Source organism: Mixophyes fleayi, chromosome 8 (genome assembly GCF_038048845.1).
Source record: "Mixophyes fleayi isolate aMixFle1 chromosome 8, aMixFle1.hap1, whole genome shotgun sequence".
Lineage (NCBI taxonomy): Eukaryota > Metazoa > Chordata > Amphibia > Anura > Limnodynastidae > Mixophyes > Mixophyes fleayi.
In genome coordinates this window covers 131,433,342-131,454,315 of record NC_134409.1, presented here as the reverse complement: position 1 = coordinate 131,454,315, position 20,974 = coordinate 131,433,342, and the positions used below count along the sequence as shown (strand labels likewise).

At 41.2% G+C, this 20,974-nt stretch overlaps 1 protein-coding gene across 5 annotated transcripts in view; it reads left to right on the top strand.

Annotated features, from left to right (window-relative positions):
- LOC142099746 (rab GDP dissociation inhibitor beta-like) overlaps positions 1–20,974 on the top strand; it is a 118,298-nt gene that overhangs the window by 74,066 nt on the left and 23,258 nt on the right. For 2 of the 5 annotated variants that reach the window (XM_075183587.1, XM_075183588.1), the window contains exons 3-11: positions 2,083–2,147; positions 11,140–11,247; positions 11,873–11,969; positions 14,631–14,765; positions 14,989–15,187; positions 16,141–16,272; positions 17,163–17,268; positions 17,872–18,043; positions 18,616–18,760. In XM_075183587.1, the coding sequence (XP_075039688.1) occupies positions 2,139–2,147; positions 11,140–11,247; positions 11,873–11,969; positions 14,631–14,765; positions 14,989–15,187; positions 16,141–16,272; positions 17,163–17,268; positions 17,872–18,043; positions 18,616–18,760 (1,103 nt within the window). In that variant the 5' untranslated portion in view covers positions 2,083–2,138. Of the gene's footprint in view, positions 1–2,082; positions 2,148–6,486; positions 6,629–11,139; positions 11,248–11,872; positions 11,970–14,630; positions 14,766–14,988; positions 15,188–16,140; positions 16,273–17,162; positions 17,269–17,871; positions 18,044–18,615; positions 18,761–20,974 lie in introns of those variants that run through there. The other 3 variants (XM_075183585.1, XM_075183586.1, XM_075183589.1) reach the window with 3 other exon arrangements.

Here is a 20,974-nt window from a genome sequence, read left to right as displayed (position 1 = left end):
ACCTGGCCAGGATCCAACTGGACTACCCTGCGTTGGTTTCATCCCAAACGGTGCAGGGGTGTCCAAATGTATAACCGGACAGGCAGACCATTGATTTTTATATATAAGGTTACTGACAAAGACAGCTTCCTCCTATGCTGTCAACACTTTTTACATTGGATAAGCCCACACACCAATGGCTATAGAAATATATTCTTATACGCTCATTATGCTACTATGCTTTATTATGTATCAACTAGAGAGGGTGTAACAGAAAAGTCCACAACATTTCGGGGGAAGAGGGTTTCTCTCCCCTTCAGGTGCAAAATAAAAATCTATTATTAACAATTATTTTTTATTATTATTTTATTGTGCACCTGAAGTAGAGGGGAGGGGCCCCCTTCCCTGAAACATTGTACATTTGCTGATCGGTACTATCTAGTCGCTTATGATTTGTCTGTTTGCTGATTGACTTCCAGCTGATAGCACTTCATTCATTAGCATTGCAGCTATATTAGATCAGTTAATTAAATTAATTAGTGTCCATCTATTTGTGTTACTTAATTATCATTTCCAATACGGACTGCTGCAGGACAGATTTATTTTTAATCTTAATTAAATTAAAAAAATTTCAAGGGATAAACAACAGTTGATGCCACTTCTGTTGAGTGCTTACACATACGTTTAACGCATGTCCTACGCTTCTGTCAGGTGTACATACACACAGAGACATAACTACTCTTATTGAGGTCGCATATATGTCTCCTCCTTAGCTTTAACTTGGAGCTGTGGAAGGTGGTGGAGAGTGTTTTTTCTGGAGCAGGAAAAGTTCCATCTAGCACGGTGGCTAAGTGGTTAGCACTTCTGACTGACAGCGCTGCAGTCATGAGTTCAAATCCCAAACATGACCTTATCTGTGTGGAGTTTGTATGTTCTCCCCGTGTTTGCGTGGGTTTCCTCCGGGTGCTCCGGTTTCCTTCCACGCTCCAAAAACCTACTGGTAGGTTAATTGGCAGCTATCAAAATTGACCGTAGTCTCCTTCTGTGTGTGTATGTTAGTTAATTTAGACTGTAAGCTCCAATGGGGCAGGGACTGATGTGAATGAGTTCTCTGTACACCACTGCGTAATCAGTGGCGCTATATAAATGATGATCTAGTCTTATTTTATCCTAAAACTAAATATCTTCTAGGACAGAGGTATTCAAGTTAAGTCCTCAAGGTCTACCAACAGTGCATGTTTTCAGGATTTCTTTAATCATGCACAGGTGAGTTCATCTATTTGGCTGGCTCAGTAATTATCCCACCTGTTTCTACAGACAGAAATCCTCAAAACCTGACCTGTTGGTAGCCCTGGGGAACTGAACTTGGACACCTCTGTTATAGGAGTTATTGAAATTGCATGTGGGGCACATAGATTCTTTGCAGGACGTTCCATGCTGGTACATAACAAGACCTATTCCTTCACCTCACATTACCTACCCGTAGTGCTAATACGGATGACGTCCACTAAGTGCATTAGAAGGTTTCCATAGTAAATAGAGCAGAAAGACAGCGGAATCTGTGACGTGTTTATTGGTGTTACCTGGATACCTGGATAAAAAGCAAACAGTCCTTCTACATAAATGTAATTATGTAATAAAATCTATTTACAATTTCTTTATTATCTACATTTCTATCAGTGTCCATGTTATTATATTTCCATGCTGGTCAGATCTGGTTAGGTCCGCATTTACAATAGCTACGATTTAAAGGAGAAGTTGTGCTTCAAACTTGATAGTGCTCGGAAATAGCATAAATGGACTGAAATGTTACTGTGAGACTCTTCTATTATTGCATCACAAATACTTTGTGCTTCGTCGTTCTACAGCTCCCCTGTTGGGTACCAGAGAGTGGTTCTTCATGTGTATCCATCGCTGTTTTCTTCTTTTAAGTATTTATATATTTTTTTACCTTTGTTTATTTTGTAAAATACACAACAAAATGCAAAACATATAAATAAACTAAAATTAAATAAAATAAATCATGCAAAAGTGTAAGCAAGAAAAATAAAGTAAAATAAAATATCTTTACACCGATGATTAACTTTATTCTCCCTACTCTAGCCATATGCCTTGGGGCTGTTGCCTGCAGCTGTCTTTCCTGAGGTTCCAGCTAGGATATGGTGAAGGTTGGTAAAATGTACCTAGTAGATGGTAGTGCAGCTTTAATATGGTGTAGTATTTCCTACAAGAAAAACAAGTTTGATGTGTGAAGTTTGTTTCATATAGAGATGTGTTTTCAAACCACAATCACTCTCTGCTTTGTGCTGCAATATATCACTCATCTCCTGATATACTCTGTGCTGCTCGGGACCCTGCTCCTTCCAATATATAACTCTTAGTCTGTGTCTTCCTGCTGCCTCCATTCCCCTCCTCACATCATGTCACTGCTCCTGTCACATGCAGCAATGTCCTCACTAACACATCACTCATATCCTGATATACTCTGTGCTGCTCGGGACCCTGCTCCTTCCAATATATAACTCTTAGTCTGTGGCTTCCCGCTGCCTCCATTCCCCTCCTCACATCATGTCACTGCTCCTGTCACATGCAGCCCTGTCCTCACTGACACATCACTCATCTCCTGATATACTCTGTGGTGCTGGGGACCCTGCTCCTTCCACTATATAAGTCTCAGCCTGTAACTCTGTGGCCCTGTCCAGGTGCAGAACAGGTGGTGTAGCAATCAGATTGTAATAATTGATAATGCCTACCCCTCACTTTTAATTACTTTGATATTAATCTTTGTTTCTCTGGGTGAGAAGTCCCCGCAGGAACTAAATGCACGTTAAAGACACAGGGGGAGCAGCCAAAGCCAGATAATAGGAGGGGAAACCAGGGGGCCAGACTCTGAACCCCCGCACAAGGTCGTCTTTTGAGAAATGAGCATCGTAGACGTAGACTTGGGGTACGGCTGCAGCGGGGAGCTCTGTATTGAGTGCTCTGCTCTGACTGCCAGTGTCGGCATCTGATTGGTCCACAGAATTCTGCGCACACGGACCTGCAGTCAGGAGCGCCAAGTTTAAACTTGCTCAGAGGGGATCTTAACACAGATCAGTTCCAGTCTGATCAAGCAGGAGCACTCAATTACAGGGGTCGGCAGTGGCTTGGAAAGGGTTAATGGTAGGGAATTTCGAGGATGAGAGATGGTAGACAGATCTGAGTGTAAATGCATTGTATGAACATACATTGAGTTGCAGCAATTAGTCTATATCATACTTCCAAATAGTCCCATCAACCCAAAAATAGGCGTGCAAATCTCAGGGAGAAGGAGTAACTAAATGTGTCAGGGCAGCCAAGTTGTTGTCTAAACCAAACCAATATACGTGAGAATGCGGCCTTTTCATTCACAAGGAACTGAGACTCTGTTAATAGTCATAAATGTGAATTGTATTTAACACATTTCCTACCAGTTATCTTTATGGGGTTAGAAATGTGCATTTTACCTCAGTGTTGTTTCATTCTTAGTCAGCAGGTGGCGATCTTGCTCCATCATGTACTTATATTGGCCTAGGAATTAAGCTGAGTACACACTAAGGGCTAGATTTACTAAACGGCGGGTTTGAAGAAGTAGAGATGTTGCCTATAGCAACCAATCAGATTCTAGCTTTCATTTTGTAGAATGCACTAAATAAATGATAGCTAGAATCTGATTGGTTGCTATAGGCAACATCTCCACTTCTTCAAACCCGCCGTTTAGTAAATATACCCCTAAAAGTGTTTTACCCAATTATTGTGCCAATCACACGATAACTGATTGTTAGGTCCAGGGGTGTAGGAACCAAGGGGGCAGTTGCCCCACCATGATATATGTTGGGTGGGCAAAGACTGTGTTTCCCTCCCCCCCCCCCCCATGAACTTCTACACAAAAGCCTTCATGCTACTTTGTGAAGTCACGGTATCTGTTCTAAACTTGTGAACCTTTTTTAAATGAACAATTGTCTTAGTATAACTACCAAATGTTCTTTAATATTAGATTGCCTTAATATAGATTAAATATTGATTGATTTGTTTATTTAAAAAAACTCTAAATGTTTCGTTCATAAACATTTAATAAATAACCTGTATTGTTGATCAACAACTATTCACTGTACGTTTATCCTAAATTTCGTGCGGTGCGTCCAGCAACAAACATGATATATAGCAATTTATATGTATAGCACATACCATAACCAGTGAGGCAGTGACTATAGATTTAAAAATACTCCCAATCAAATGAGATTAGGGGGTAAATGTATCAAGCTGAGAGTTTTCCGGCGGGTTTGAAAAGTCAATCAGATTCTAGCTATCATTTATGTAGTTCATTCTACAAAATGACAGCTAGAATCTGATTGGTTGCTATAGGCAACATCTCCACTTTTCAAACCCGCCGGAAAACTCTCAGCTTGATACATTTACCCCCTAGGTTGTCAATGAAATCTGAATAAAAACTAGGTTAACGACTATGAAAAATTTACATTTTTAAGATGAACAATTGAATTTATCTATCTTTCTAACAGATATTGTACTAATTTAATAATATTTATTTAATAATGTATAAATACATTTTGATAGTAAAATAAACAATGAAACTGGGGTTGGCCAACCCCTGAAACACTGACACAAATTAACATAGGATTGGGAGTCTTTGTATATCTACAGTCACTGTTACAACTGTCGTAAAATGAGATACCAAACTTGAGTAAAAAGGGCTCCAAGCCCTAAAGTAGTCCTTAGCCTTTTGCGCCCCATGAAAATCTTCGTTCCTACACCCCTGTTTAGGTCTGATATTCCATTAGTGTGTACCGTTCCCACTATCAAGTTTTAACGTACCAAAGCTCATCCTATCGTTTCATTCGATTTCATAAACTGGACTAAAAATCTTGTTCATTTACGGAACGATGTTGTTCCAATTCTGCAGTGTGTTTGAACTCTTGACCCACTATGGATCTCTATGGAGGGTGCAGAGTCACCATCTTTTCAGCCGATGGTTATGACAGATGAAGATCACAGATCTGACGGTAAAGCACGTAAAACGTGTATAATGTGTACACAGGAATCGGCTGCTGATCGGGACTTTCAGTCGTTGAAAAACCAATTATCGATATCGCATCGGGAGAATTTTTCTGTAGTGTGTACCCAGCTTTACTCTCCAGCTTTTGTGCTGCATCCAATTTATTTCTGCTCTTTTAATATTAAACTGTTGAAATGAAACATGTGCAGTGCAAACAAATAAAGTATCAAAATATCAAAATGAATTAATGTGAGCTCACTTACACACTGGCCTGACTCCCAGAACAGATCAATTATATAGCGCTGATGAATACTGAAAAAAAAAAAAGCATTATTTTTAAACTGTAATCTGCACAATTCTAAGGATATTTTTAAAATGTCTTGTTGCATTTAGTAATATGCAGTAATAGACAGAGACATGCAGAATAAGTACAAGCGCCAACAATTGTCTTTTTGTTTTGTATACATGTAGGGCATTTATATTTCAGCTCGTACCATTTATAATACGGGATTAACCGAGTGCGGGCTTATTTCTTCTCTTGTTTCAAAATATCGCCTTGTGTTGTCTTGGCAGCTGTCTATTTGGCCTATTTAAAGGCTTTTGGGTGTGGATCACAAGCCAGCCCTTGCTAGATGTAAGCCCCTATACCTGGGAGGTGTGTACATCTGACTTTAACTGCATTTTGATAGTATTTGAAGTATATAGGTCAGTGTAGGACCTGCATACAATAAGGTTTCCTTGATGCTGGGATGCAGGTTTAAAAGTTTTGATCAAAATATGAACCAATACCACATGTTTTCTCTTTGATAGACACACACAGGCATTCTACCTGCACACCATCTTAGAAATCTGCCTGTCAATTCAGTAGACGCAGAGCCTTAACTAGGGCTGTATGAGAGGGGCGATCGCCCAGGGTGCAACGCTGATGGGGGGCGCAGTTTATAAATATTTTAGGCTCACTTGGTTACCATTAAGGGCTAGGGGGGCAGCAGATTTCCTTCCCCCCCAAGTTACGGATTTGGGCACAATTCCTGGCAGATCGATCACAAACCAGATCTAGGGGTACAAGAGATGTAGAACAATCCGCAGAGAGGCACTGTGGAAACGTGTAATTGTCACATTAAAATCCAGCCTCCTCCCAGCTTAGTGCTACCCCTTTCATTAAACAAAACGTTTCCATTTGTCTCCTAAAATGTTACTCGTTTAAGTTAATTATGAGTGAGGGGATATCAGGACAATATCTATCTATTCTGTGTTGGTATATTATTATTATATTTTCAGTTCTCCATAGTAAGCTGTGTGTTTAGATTAAATTTAATTTCAATTTAAAGCTCCACTACAGTACAATTATAGAATTATGGGAAGTAACGTTGTGTTTTCTGAGCCTTCTCCCAGGCTGGGTGCATTACGCATAAGGATTACAGACAGGTGGGTCATTTGGGCTAGTGACAAGACAGAAAGCTGGTAGATTATCAGCGTCTACGAGATCAGCTTAACAGGCTGCTTCCTGCAAAATCCTGGAGTAACAACACAAGGAGCTACTGATGTGAGTAACGGACCCATCTCTTTGGCATGGAGGAAGAGTATGATGTCATTGTGCTGGGGACAGGACTGAAGGTAGGAGAATGGGCTCCCGGAGGGGTCCCCTGGGCCCTGGTTTTGTTACATTGGGCTCCATCGCTGAAGATTGTATCTCATGGAGTTTCTGGAGTGAAAGTTTCTCTTAAGGGATTCATCTTTTACAAAGCAGCCAATCAGACCCCTCTGAGATGAGTTGGTCCTTTTCACTCTGAGATGCTATCATTGAAAAATAAGTGGTTCTAATTGCATAGGCAAACCGAGGGGGGGGGGGGGGATCCTAGTGCCTGGAAACCCCCCTCCAAGCCTGGGGCACTGTATAATTGAGGTGGCTGGACCCTGCCCCCGCTTCACACGGCTCTGCTTGAAAAGGAAGAGCTGTGTGTACCTAACAGTAGTGTACGCAGCATTGCCCATGTATATTATGGGGATAGGAAGAGTTGGAGAGCAGCCAAGCACTGTCTAATATTATAGCCACGCCCCCATGCATGCTGGCCACGCCCACTGGTGGCGTGGTGTGGAAACCTCCCCTCTACAAATCCTGCATTTGCCCCTGAATTGTTCTCCTGTGATACAGATTTATTATCTCTTCCACTTTTTGCTGTTTCTAATTATTTTAATGCCATTTTGTGCAACATCTTATTTTTCTATTTTGCCTTGTAAGATCATCTATGTCTAGGGTGGTTCTTATTGAAAACAAATATAAACTTCTGAAAAAAAAAAAAAAAAAAATAATGAAATGTTACCACCGCTTCCAAATTAATTTTGCAGAATTGGTTAAACCCTAATTAATTTATTTTAGAAGACGCAAGAGCTACGCCCAAATGCAAGATGCTACATGTGTGATTTCTGTAGAGCCAGCAGAAATAGATTAATGGTAAATGGTGCAAAACACATTGTTCCATTCTGCCCTAGAAGTTGTTTTGTTATAAACTGATCTGAGTGATAATAGAACAGACATCCTAAGAAACTTGTGGTTTATAAGTAGCTCTCAGCTGATATGGGATCTATTCAGAAGAACATTACAATACTTGTTGATAACAGATGGGAGTTTGCTGGATGCTTGGGGATGTTACACTCGATTCCATATTTTTTGCAATTAACAATAAACCAATCAGCTATATTAAAGCTGATAACTAGAGTGTTCATTCTGCCCTGTCCGTCATTAGAAAGAAGATTAACTCTTTGTTTACCACATCTTGTATCAATGCCTTGGAGGATAGAATGCTGGAGATTAAATTCAAATATTTTTGATAGAAGTTGTTACATTGATGTTAGTAGTTACATTGTTATATATAAGTCTTGGGTCTGGCTACAGTCATCCCCCAAATAAATAAAACAAACAGAGGATACAAGTAGTACACTTGTATATGACCCTATCTTTCTTGGGGTACCTTATATGGAATATTGCATAATATTATTATTATTATTATTATTATTATTATTATTATTATTATTATTAATAGCTTTTATTTATAGGGCGCCACATGAGGTCCGCTGGGTCGTACAGTGGGCAAACAACAAGACAGTACATGGTATAACAGTACAATACAGTAAACAAATAACACTACCACTCCCAATACAGCTACTAGGGTGCAGGGGGTATATTCAGCGCAGGCTGAGACTGGTGCCCATTAGCGTGGGCGCAACTATCAGGGTTAGTTGCCCTCCAAAAACATACTAGTAGGTTTAATGGCTGCTTCTAAATTGCCCTTAGTCTCTCTCGGTCTGTGTGTATGATAGGTGATTTTGATTGTAAGCTCCAAGGGGGCAGGGACTGATGTGAGTTCTCTGTACAGTGCTGTGGAATTAGTGGCGCTATATAAATAAATAGATGATGAGGATGATGATGATGGTTTATAGTCATTGACAGAGGTGCAAAGACAATGGAGGAGAGGAGACAATGGGCAGAGAGCCCAAGGAGGAGGTGCGCCGTGTAGCTGGTGAGCAAAGGTTATAGATAATGAGAACAGGAGGGAAGAGGGCCCTGATCACTAGAGCTTACAATCTAAAGGGAAAAGGGGAGACAAACGGATGACGCATGGGGGTGAGTCAATTTAGGGAATAGCAGATTCCCAAAGAGGAAAGTTCAGATAATGACTATGACCACACCATGTGCCCCTGTAACAGTCCAAACTAGGCACTGATAACCCCCCTCCCCCCTAATCATTGCAACACCAAAATAAAATTAACCACTTAACATTAATCTAATACATATTAATATTTAATTCTACAAATGAATGCTCTCCACATAATCACATTCTCCAAATGAATACACCGAATTCTAAATAAAATCCCCAAAATAAATGTAATCTTTTGTAGATGAATGTTAATCATCCTGGGATGAATATAAAAGCACAGAAATGAGTGACACTCAATGGTGTCTTCTCTTTCTGGACAAAGGGGAACACTTGGAGTAATGAGAGAGGTCAGAGACAATTTTATGTCCTGTTTACTATGGAAAGTGTAGTGATTAGGGGTCCACTGGTCTCCCTGATAAGGGGTCCCAGCAGTACTGATGGATGCCCTGCTATTAAGTAGATATGGAAGTGGGTGATATAGTAGATGAAGCTTCTTGGAGGAAATAAGTGGAGTTACAGTGGAGTAACAGTAACAGTAACATATATAGTGATCACGTGACTGATTGTATGGTGCTAATTAATAGACCCAGTGGTTTGTTATCACTGATTTTGGCAGACTATTGAGGGAAAGGCTTTTTCTTTAAATTGGGAGAAAAAAGTCCTCTAAACCACTTCTCTCACCAGCTCCCACAAGTTACAATACCTTATTTTTGCGCCAGCTATTCAAAGATATCCTACTCTTTATTGACTCCTTAGAAGGTTTAGGGGCAGCACAGTTGCACAGTGGTTAGCATTGTCGTCTCACAGCGCCGGGGTCACGAGTTGGATTCTGACTAGGGGCCTATCTGCGTGGAGTTTGTATGTTCTCCCTCTGTTTGCTCCCACGGTCCAAAAACAAAATTGGTAGGTTAGTTGTCTTCTGACAAAACGGGCCCTAGTCTGTGTCGGTGTGTGTGGTAGGGAATTTAGATTGTAAGCTCCATTGGTGCAGGGACTGATGGGAACGACTGCATATCCTCTGTACAGCGGTGCGTAATATGATTGTCGCTATATAAATAGACAATAATAAATGCATTTTATCCAGTCAGGTTAGATGCATGCTGGCATCTATCCTGTAAGACATGAAGGCATGGTGATAATATTGCTTAATATATAACACAGCAGGTGCTTCGTACTGTAATTGTTCATTTTTAAAAAGTTTGTCACCTCTAGCTACAAGACCCTGTCCTCATGTGATTCTTTCAGTGACAGTCACTCATCTTACGCCTTCACAACAACCGCGTCAACCGACATCACTGGCAGATCAGCGAAGCTGTCAAATTTAAGCTGCTAGGAGGATTGAGACGTTGTCACCGATCCCTGGCTTATACGCCAACCTAATATGTCAAGGGAGCGGGATTAGCCTTTTTTTTTCTCCATAACAACAACAAAAGCAGCGTACGGGCTGTTTACTAAACGGTCTCCAGCTTCTAACCTGGAACAGAAATTACCGTGTTGTACGGCCAGTCCTGTTTTCTGGCCTTTCTTATTCCCAAAAGAAAAGATAAATCTGTGTTAAAATGCATAAGCTAGAAAGGGACTATTTTAACATCCAATTTTGAGAAGAAAAATGACAGTGAAAATATATAATTGTGAATCATTCATTTTTCAGAATAAATGTTGCAAGTTTGCTGCCCTAAGTGTTGTATATTTAAAGTGCACTTATCGCTAACATACAGCGGAGGCAGCCATTCTGAGTTCATTTATGAGAATCAGTTAAGTGAGAGGGTGTAGCCATATCTCCCAACTGTCTCGATTTCAGCAGGAGAGTCCAGATTTTAGGGCTCTGTTCCCCTGTCCCACCTGGAAAATTTTGTCCTGCGGGTTGGATTGTTGAGAGAAAGGAAGTATCATCATCATCATTTATTTATATAGCGCAACTAATTCCGCAGCGCTGTACAGAGAACTCACATCAGTCTCTGTCCCATTGGAGCTTACAGTCTAAATTCCCTAATATACACACACACACAGACTAGGGTCAATTTTGATAGCTGCCAATTAACCTACCAGTATGTTTTTGGAGTGTGGGAGGAAGCCAGAGCACCCGGAGGAAACCCACGCAAACACGGGGGTTTTTACAAACTCCACACAGATACGGCCATGGTCGGGGATTGAACTCATGACCCCAGTGCTGTGAGGCAGATGGGCTAATCACTAGGCCACTGTGCTGCCCATGTATGTAATGGGACCCCCTCTGGGGGGGGTGACCACGGTTCAGGCACAAAGCATCTATGCCCCCCTTTCTATGTGGCCACGTCCCCTGATTTGGACGTACCTTTGTTCACTGGCAAAGTGCAATTTAACATACGGCACGTTCCTTAATGTATTCTGGCCTTCAGGGGCCAAAAGGATGTAATAGAACATTGCCACCTATTGGCCTGATTAGTATTACAGTGTAATAATTAGTATCTTCCATCCATCTGTCCCTAGGAATGCGTGCTCTCTGGGATCATGTCCGTAAATGGCAAAAAAGTTTTGCATATAGATCGGAATGACTACTACGGAGGAGAAAGTGCATCTATCACACCCCTGGAAGAGGTGGGTACTTTATAAATATCCAAAAGTATCCTATTTGTGCTACTGCGTCTATTCTAAGTCTTACGATAATAATTTATAACAAAGTTCCAGTTACACTTCATTTGTCAGCAAAGCAGCTTTCTGACCTTGACCTATAGTAAAGGCTGTTTAGTGCTCAACAAAAAATATTCCTGAAATAACTGAAATGTTTATACTTATCTAGATACATCCACCATGCTCTCTCTTCTCTGCTGCAGCTTCCCATGTTAGGGGGAGGAGCTTCTCTCACTGAGCAGGCAGAGTGTGAATGACAGATTTAGAGACTTGCACTGCAGAAACAATATGCCAGGGGCATAACTAGAAATTTCGGGCCCCATCAAAAACCAATACTCCCTGCAGCTCCAGTAGTTACGCCCATGCACTGTGTGAATTGGCTTCTTATACAGGGTCAGTGATGAGTGCAGTTTTCAGTTTTCCAATCTGCTTTATATCCCATTCAGATACTGTGGGTTTATTCATACTGCTCAAAGGTACAAATCTGTTAAAATCATAACAGCCAATAAACAATTAGCCTCAGTGTTCTGAAGATGTGGGAAGGGCTTGCTGTCTATTGGAAGTAATATAATTATTCTCTTATTTTTCCCAGCTTTACCGAAGGTTTAATGTGATTGGTCCTCCAGAGCCAATGGGTAGAGGCAGAGAATGGAATGTTGATCTCGTACCCAAGTTTCTTATGGCCAATGGTAAGGAAATAAGTTGTAATAACAGGTGAACTGGATCATCTTACGTTGGATGTAAACTCTGTTTAATCTCCTTAAAAATATATATTTCTCATTATATTCTGTCATACTTATGTGAACATCAGAGAAACGGCTTTAGCAGCAACAAAAGTGTCCCATACACTACAGTCCTGAATTTCATAGTCCCAGTCTTCTCAGGACAATTTTTTTTGCCTCATATTTTTAATTTTAATTCACTTTAGACTCCAAATGATTCCAGATTGACAAGAGTAATGACAGTTTGATTTGCAAATGTTTTCATTTGTCACTGAGGTCTCTAAGCTGAATAATCTGACAGTGACAGTTACAAAGTGAGTTTGTTAGGATAAAATCCATTGTTAACTAGAGATGCTCAGGCTCGTTTTTTTAGAAAAAACGGAACCCCCCCTCGAACATCACCAATCCGAGTACTTAGCCGAGCCGGCTCGGTACTTTCCTGCTTCCTTGGATCTGAATTGAGGCAAAACGTCATTGTTGCGTTGTCGGATCTCGCAGGTTTTGGATTCCATAAGTACCTCCTTCCTGAGGAGATCCAGCGTCATTCACACAGAAACAGGGGTAGCAGTGTTCTTGTCACTCTCCAGTCTCCAGTGACATTGCTCAGTGCCATTACTCACACAGAAACAGGAGGAGTAGCAGTGTTCTTGTCACTCTCCAGTCTCCAGTGACATTGCTCAGTGCCATTGCTCACACAGAAACAGGGGTAGCAGTGTTCTTGTCACTCTCCAGTCTCCAGTGACATTGTTCAGCGCCATTGCTCACACAGAAACGGGTAGCAGTGTTCTTGTCACTCTCCAGTGACATTGCTCAGTGACATTGCTCACACAGAAACGGGTAGCAGTGTTCTTGTCACTCTCCAGTCTCCAGTGACATTGCTCAGTGCCATTGCTCACACAGAAACAGGGGTAGCACTGTTGTTGTCACTCTCCAGTCTCCAGTGCCATTGCTCACACAGAAACAGGAGGGGTAGCAGTGTTCTTGTCACTCTCCAGTCTCCAGTGACATTGCTCAGTGCCATTGCTCATACATAAACAGGAAGGGTAGCAGTGTTCTTGTCACTTGACAAAAATTAACTGGAAATGACTGGAAATTAATGTTATTGAGGTTAGTAATAATGTAGGAACAAAAAAAAAGCCAAATGATGTGATTTTAGCATTTTTAATCAATTTAAAAAAGAAAAATAGAGATCCAAAATCAAAACCAAAACACGTAAGGGCAGTTTTGACGAAACCAAAAAAAAAGTTAATACAGATCCAAAACAAAAACACAGTGCTCAGTGAACATCCCTATTGTTACATAGGGTTATACTAAGCAGCAGATTTTCAGTGCATCCCTCCAGGGGAGATGCTATTAGACAAAATGCTAATTCCTTTCATCTAATAAATTAAACATAAATGCAAAATATTACTCTGTATTCTAGCCATTAAATTGGGTCCGCCGACAACGCGCTGCCTGTATGGATAAAGGCTGCTTCTGCAGAGCTAGGTGAGCCTCCCAGACATTGGGGTACACCCGTTACTGGCCATCCACACTGCCAGCGAGAGTAAGGACAACCTTTTACCTCTTTGGGCAGATGTCTTGGTACCCACAGGATAGCTATATTCTGCATTTATGTTTATCTTATGGAACGACGCCCAAATCTTACTTTTCAAAATTGGGTAGAGTTCTTCTTTAAGATCTTAATTCTTTTGTTTCCAGTGTTCACAGCTTAGCGGGAACATTATTTGGTCATCTAACTAAAGCACTTAAAATATATTATAGATAAAATAAACTACATACCACTTTGACCCCTCTATTTTTGTGTTTTTGTTGCTTAATGGTGGCATCCCTGACTACAGTCATCTTTCTTTCATTTATTTGTACAATCAGTACAAAACATTCCATTAAATTGGAGCCTGCAACACAGTACGGTCCACTTTTAAAGAGATTATCACAGCGGCAACCAGTCAATAAAAGCTGAGATTGCAAAACTGATTTAACCCTGTACACAAACAAACATTTACCACTTTCACATATATAAATGGATGTCTCCTGCGTGGAGATTTACGACATCACTTAGAGTTAGGAGCAAAGCCCAAAAAAAAATTAAGAAGCAAATTTGCTCCTGGGACAAACCATGTCACAATGCGAGGGGTGCAAATGCATTTATTTTTTGATTGCAGGGATAACACTGGCTCCTTTTGTATGTAGATAACAAATACTGGGCACCTTTATTTCTACACTGCAATTTGAGTGGAGGTAGGATACACCCCCTCTAAATCTGTCTCCACTTTTAACAATGCCTCCCCCCCTGCAATATGGTTTTGTTCTTGAGCAACATGGTTTTGCCAAGGTGCAAAATTGCTCATTTTTTCTTTTCTTTTTTTCTGTTTAGCCCTACTTTAATTAAGCTTTCTCATATTTATCCTGTATTATTTATGCCCGACCCAAATATTCAAGGTCATATTCCGTGAACAAAATGGATTCCAGTATCTGTAATTCACCTATAGAATGTCTATGGAAAATGGAATAACAATGCAAAAATAACATAGAAAGATACGTAGACATGCAATTATCTGACAAAAAGTAAATTTTTTGTTAGTCAATCTATCTGAATATTTGTGCCCTCCCTTGTGCTCCTGTTAGGACAGCTGGTGAAATTGCTTTTATACACGGAAGTGACCCGCTATATTGATTTCAAAGTGGTGGATGGAAGTTATGTGTACAAAGCAGGAAAGATCCACAAGGTGCCCTGCACGGAGGAAGAAGCCTCGGTCTCCGGTGAGAAAACGTTGTCAACTATTTGTTTTGCTAAAAGTACAGTTTTGCCTCTTTTCATGAGGAGACAGTGGCCATTTTGTTGACCGAAGCGATATTCATGTATGTGCAGCCTGTCAGTTCAGTAACTAGTGACACCATTAAGGTACCAAGTCCTTTGGTTCACTTGGTCCTCTGGTGCCAGCACACTACAGTCTTCTGTGACAGGAATTTTTCTTGGTTTCAGACTTAATGGGCATGTTCGAAAAGAGACGTTTCCGCAAATTCTTACTCTTCGTTCTGAACTTCAACGACCAAGACGTCAAGACTCATCAGGATATAGATCCCAAGAGGATGACCATGCGGGAAGTATATCGGAAGTTTGACCTAGGTCCAGAGGTCATGGCGTTCACCGGACATGCCCTGGCATTGTACAGGACAGATGAGTAAGTAGAGGCTGGTTTTTCATGGCTGGTGATTATTATTTTGGCAAGGGTATGGTGGACGGGTGCAAGCAGTGTTTGGTGTTTTGTGAAAACGCCACCAGGCTTTAATTCAGTTTTAGAACAAATGCATTGCAAATCCGCAATCTAAAATAAACAACTGAACAGTGTACAAAGACAAGCGCTAAGATTTGGGAAGATTGTGTTCTAGAGGTAAGGAGCGGCCAGGGAGAAAGGATTAGGCTGTAAGAGAGCTGTGAGTGTGTATCATCATCATTATGATCATCAACATTTATTTATATAGCACCAGCAAATTCCGTAGCGCTTTACAATTGGAAACAAACATTACTAAAACAATACTGGGTAATACAGACAGACAGAGAGGTAAGAGGGCCCGGCTTGCAAGCTTACAATCTATGGGACAATGGGCGTTTGAAACACAAGGGCATGTGCTACATCATATTGCACACTGGACCAGCTAGAATGCAAAGGTAAAAGTATTGAGTGGGCTGTGTGATCAGTCACACAGCAATGTTGGTCAGAGGGTTGTTGTCTTGTGTCAGCTGTATAGAGGGTGGTAATAGGGTAACCCAGGGAAATTAAGGTGGTGGTTGAGGAATATTATAAGCTTGCCTGAAGAGGTGGGTTTTCAGAGAACACTTGAAGGTTTGAAGACTAGAGGAAAGTCTTACTGTGCAAGGGAGGGAATTCCACAAAGTGGGTGCAGCCTGAAAAAGGTCCTGTAACCGGGAATGGGAGAAAGTGATGCGAGTGGAAGAGAGACGCAGATCTTGTGCAGAACGGAGGTGTTGAGTTGGGAGATATTTGGAGACAAGTGAGGAGATGTATGTTGGTGAAATTTTGTTGACGGCCTTGTATGTTTGTAGAAGATGGATGGTTCAAACAGGAAGCACCTATTAGCGGAGCGGAGGAGATAATCTATTTTCTTATCGCAGATACTTGGATCAACCATGTTTAGAGACCATAAACCGAATCAAACTGTACTGTGAGTCGCTGACTAAATACAGCAAGAGTCCTTACCTGTATCCTCTGTATGGACTGGGAGAGCTTCCGCAAGGCTTCGCCAGGTGAGAGAACGCACATCCAAACTCCTAACCGAGTCCTCATTATTTAATCATATCTAATATAACGTCAGGTCCCACTGATTCATTCTATATAGCACACACACTAGGAATACGCCATAGAGCTGTAGTGGACAACTTGCAGCCTCTGAGCATTTTGTGGCCCTGGTGAGGTCTATTTCTGGCCCTCCGGCACCTGACTAATTTCCAAATTATTATCTTTGTATGTTGGGCTTGAGGTGCCAAGGGCCAGATGTGAGACCCAGGAAAATGTTTTACTGCTCATCCAATGTCAGACTGAGGACTGAACGGCCCACGGTTCAGTAAAATGAATATTCCATCTAGGAAATATCTCTGCTTGTGGCTTCCTATTGGTCCCCGCAATCACATGTCCAACATACAGAACCAGCAAAAGCTGGTGGACTCGACCTTCCGGACCAATAGGAAGCTGCAGGAAGAAAGCGGTGGATTCTTATTGGTCTGCTCGGTCACACCTCCCTCCTACTTTACACCAAATGTTTCTTTTTGGCAGTGGGATTGTGACATTTTTTTAGTTTGTGGGAACCCCTAAGTGGGGGCCCTGTTAAGTGGGGGCCCTGAGTTTAGTGCAAGAGTAATATTCTAACTTTGGTTTTGAGAGATTTTGGGGCAAATAAAGTATGTTTTAATAGCTTTATTTATATCATATATATCAGTTATGACATCTATGGTTTGGGGTCTGCGTTGGTTTCCATGGTAACCAGTATATCCAGTGTGTGGAACATAGAGTGTACAATAATAACATATAAAGTCACTTAGACATGTAATTATCTGCAAACAGCCCCCTAAACCTCTACTGTCTGTCATAACATGATAAAATAGCTGAGTTCACAAATGTCTCCCATCTGCTCCCTTAGGCTGAGTGCTCTGTACGGTGGGATTTGTATGCTCAATAAACCCGTAAATGAGATCCTAATGGAGAAGGGGAAGGTGGTTGGAGTCAGGTCCGAGGGCGAGGTAAGGGTGTGTTAACCTTTTCATATGATATTAGTCATTGTCTGGGTCATCCATTGCATTAGTCCAGCCATAACAGTTATCTTACATCTACCAACAAATACAGAATAGGTAGGGTATAGCTGTTGCTGAACTACAAATCGCATAATCTCCTGTCAGAGTCTAACATGGTCATACTGGAACTTGTAGTTCCAGCACAACTGTTGAGCCTTCCTGCTTTACCCAAATAAACATAAACACTTATATAAGTATACTGTACAGTAGATGGTAGATTTATCCAACATTCTAAAAAGGAACAGTGGAGGTGTTGCCCATAGCAACCAATCAGATTCTAGCTGTCATTTATCCGGTACATTCTAGAACATGATAGCTAGATTCTGATTGGTTGCTATGGACAACACCTCCACTCTTCCTTTTTAGAATGTACTTTCATGTTTATTTAGCTATCAGCCAGTTAGAATCCACTTTATTAATTCCTTACATTTTTCTGCCCCACAAAACCTGCCTCAATGATAACCACGCCCCTGAATAAATCAGGTCCATTACGTTTATTTTTTGTTAATTAAGTTACAATTGAAGTCCGAGCAGTCAAGGTTCTCTCCCTTGTTCCAGATCGCTCACTGTAAACAGTTAATCTGCGATCCCAGTTACCTTCCTGATCAAGTGAAGAAGACTGGACAGGTGATACGGGTCATCTGCATCCTCAGCCATCCCATCAGGAACACCAATGAGTGCACGTCTTGCCAAATCATCATCCCCCAGACGCAAGTCAACAGGAAATCGGGTTAGGCACAGCGCATAGCGGCTAGCAACAGACTTTTGCCAAGATGCCTAAATGCTTAAGACTAGCTAGTCGCTTACACTCACTGCTCCTCATCTTCCAGATAGGCCAACTAACCCCAGAAAGGGAAAGTCACATAACAAATATTTATGTGGCGCTGAGTTTCCTCTGCAACATTATTAAGAAGGATAATGTCATATTTCCTCCTTCCTATCACTAATAGCTAAATACTTATACCACTTGGGTAAATTAATGCATGTCCCTTTAAATTTGCAATTCCACCTTCATTTCTATTACCAAGAAGACTTGCAAGCCAATCGCTTAGAAATATGATGCTTTAGCCATCTGTGCGCTGTCCCTCCCCTTCATTTACTTACAAGTGATATAATAAGTGTTTGTAGAACTTGTATATAAGATTCCTTTAGTAAACAAACGTGAATTTGGTAATTCCACGAGCTCCCAAATGGAACAGTCAGGGAAGATCAGTTTGTGCCCTGTCGCGTATGGATATGTATTATTAATAGCACTGGTGATTATAAATGCAATCTGTCATCTCCCCCCCTACCCCTGTGCAGACATCTACGTGTGCATGGTCTCCTGTTCACACTGTGTGGCATCAGACGGTAAATACGTGGCTATAATTAGCACAACGGTAGAAACTGAGAATCCTCAGACAGAGATCCAGCCGGCTCTAGAGCTCCTGGAACCCATCGATCAGAAGTAAGTGGAACTGGGGTGGGGGATGGGTGATATGTCCTGATATTTGAAGGCGGTAATATTCCCATGTTCCATCTTTAATTATTTTTTATGCAGCCTTTTTATGTATTTGCCATTTGTTTATTGTAAACATTAAGATATGTACTGTATGTATAATAATATTAATGCTGCAGAGTTTTACCTACCATCTATACTGGTGTTACCAATTTTTCTGCCAGAGACTGATTTCCCTAGAGTGTCATTGTTTTTGCCTTTGTCCCACAATCCCTTTCTCTCTTCCAAAGCTATTTTGTTATTCTTAATCCTGTGAATTAATATACTCAGAATAAAGCTAGGCCAGGGGCGTGTGAATTGGGTCATTCACTGACCAATCAACACTTGCGAGTGAGTGATATTGCTGGCAGATAGTGTAGTACCTCTCCCGGCAGCTAGGTGTCAGTCTTCTAGACAAGTGTTTTTTTGAACAAAGAGCCAGAGGCAAGAAAACAACTGGCCTATGTCAGGGGTGATTGCTAATACAAAATGGAACCAGGGATCGCTATAAATAATGGAATAATGGAATCTCTTATTCAGACGCAGGCTATCCATAAAGTTCATAAAATAATCGCCACTTGTCAGGGAATTGTGTCATTCATGTACACATCATTTTGTAGACTTTAGGCGTGGTGCCCCATATTATGGAGCAAATGGAGCTCTTTCATGGTGTTAACCATGAAAGAGCTCCCTAAAACTCACCCTTGGCATACCGAGCAGCACGCTAAATATTATACATACTTGCCAACTCTCCCTGAATGTCAGGGAGACTCCCTGAAATAGGGATGATCTCCCTCACTCCCTGAAGAGTCTGGCATTCTCCCTGATGCTGAGCCAGTACAAGACGTGGTTGGCCTCGCCATCTGTAGCATGAGGACACAGTTCAGAAATTGTGTCCTATGTCTGTGTATTGATGCCTATGGAGGTGGCCATTTTCATGGAGACCAAGATTTAATCAAAGTCCGACAGGTAAGACAACATGACTTCAGTAATGGAGACAGAAATGTAAAAGACACTTTAGTCTCTAGAGATTCATTAGCTGCTTTTCTTTAACGCATAGATGCCTACTCTCCCGGAATGTTCGGGAGACTCCCACATTTCTGGGAGATCTCCCGGGAGAGCAGGGCAACCTCCCGGTTCTCGCCCCCGCAATAGATAAAGGGCAGGGCTTAATGACGCAAAATATTGATGCGATTCGTCAAGCGTGCCCCCACACGCCCACCTCCCCCGGGATCTCCCTGAAGCCAATGAGGAAAAGTTGGCAAGTATGATATTATACCATCTCCATTCTCACGTGCTAGTGTAAACGTCCTGGGAACGTTCATGGCTGTTTTAGTACCAGAAGGACCTTCAACATACTGAAGGATGTAAAGCTGGAAAATTAAAAAGCTTTTTTTTCCCTTCGTTGTTCTAACGTGGACAGCAAATTCCTAGAACTCAACAGAATGCTGGAAATAGATGAGTCACAGTTCCTGGTGGGAGATGTGAAAACGAGGTGATAAATTCCGGGATTGATATGCGTAACCTTCATCGGAGGGCGGCGGGGAGGCTTGGGGGTGGGGGGGTAAAACATCAAGAATTAGATCCATTGAGTCTGTCTCTGCCCTAAATGTCTGTTATCACAGTTGTCTGAATATTTTATTTCCGCTAGTTTTATGCAATTGCAGAAAGTGTCACTAAGGAGTAAATTGATCAAACTGCGGGTTTGAAAAAGCAGAGATGTTTCCTATAGCAACCAATCAGATTCTAGCTGTCATTTTGTAGAATATACTAAATAGATGATAACTAGAATCTGATTGGTTGCTATAGGCAACATCTCTGCTTTTTCAAACCCGCAGTTTGATCAATTTAACCTCTAAGGCTTATTTAATATTATGGTGCAATACGCACAAATGTGTAACCATAGCAACCGATCAGATGTTTGCTTTCAGTTTCTAACCTGTACTAGAAACATGGCACCGCAGTATTACATAAGCCCCAAAGTGTGTATTACGTGGTACGTGGTGAGTGGGGGTACTATAAAATATATCATTTGAAATTAAAATATGTAATGTGGACGTGTCACATGAATTTAGGGATCGTTAAATCTAAAATGCAAGTTCTGTACATAAAAGTTAAACAATATAATGAATTCTAGCAACTTGTTTGAGCTAAATATATTTTGCCTTCATTGTGTTTGTATTA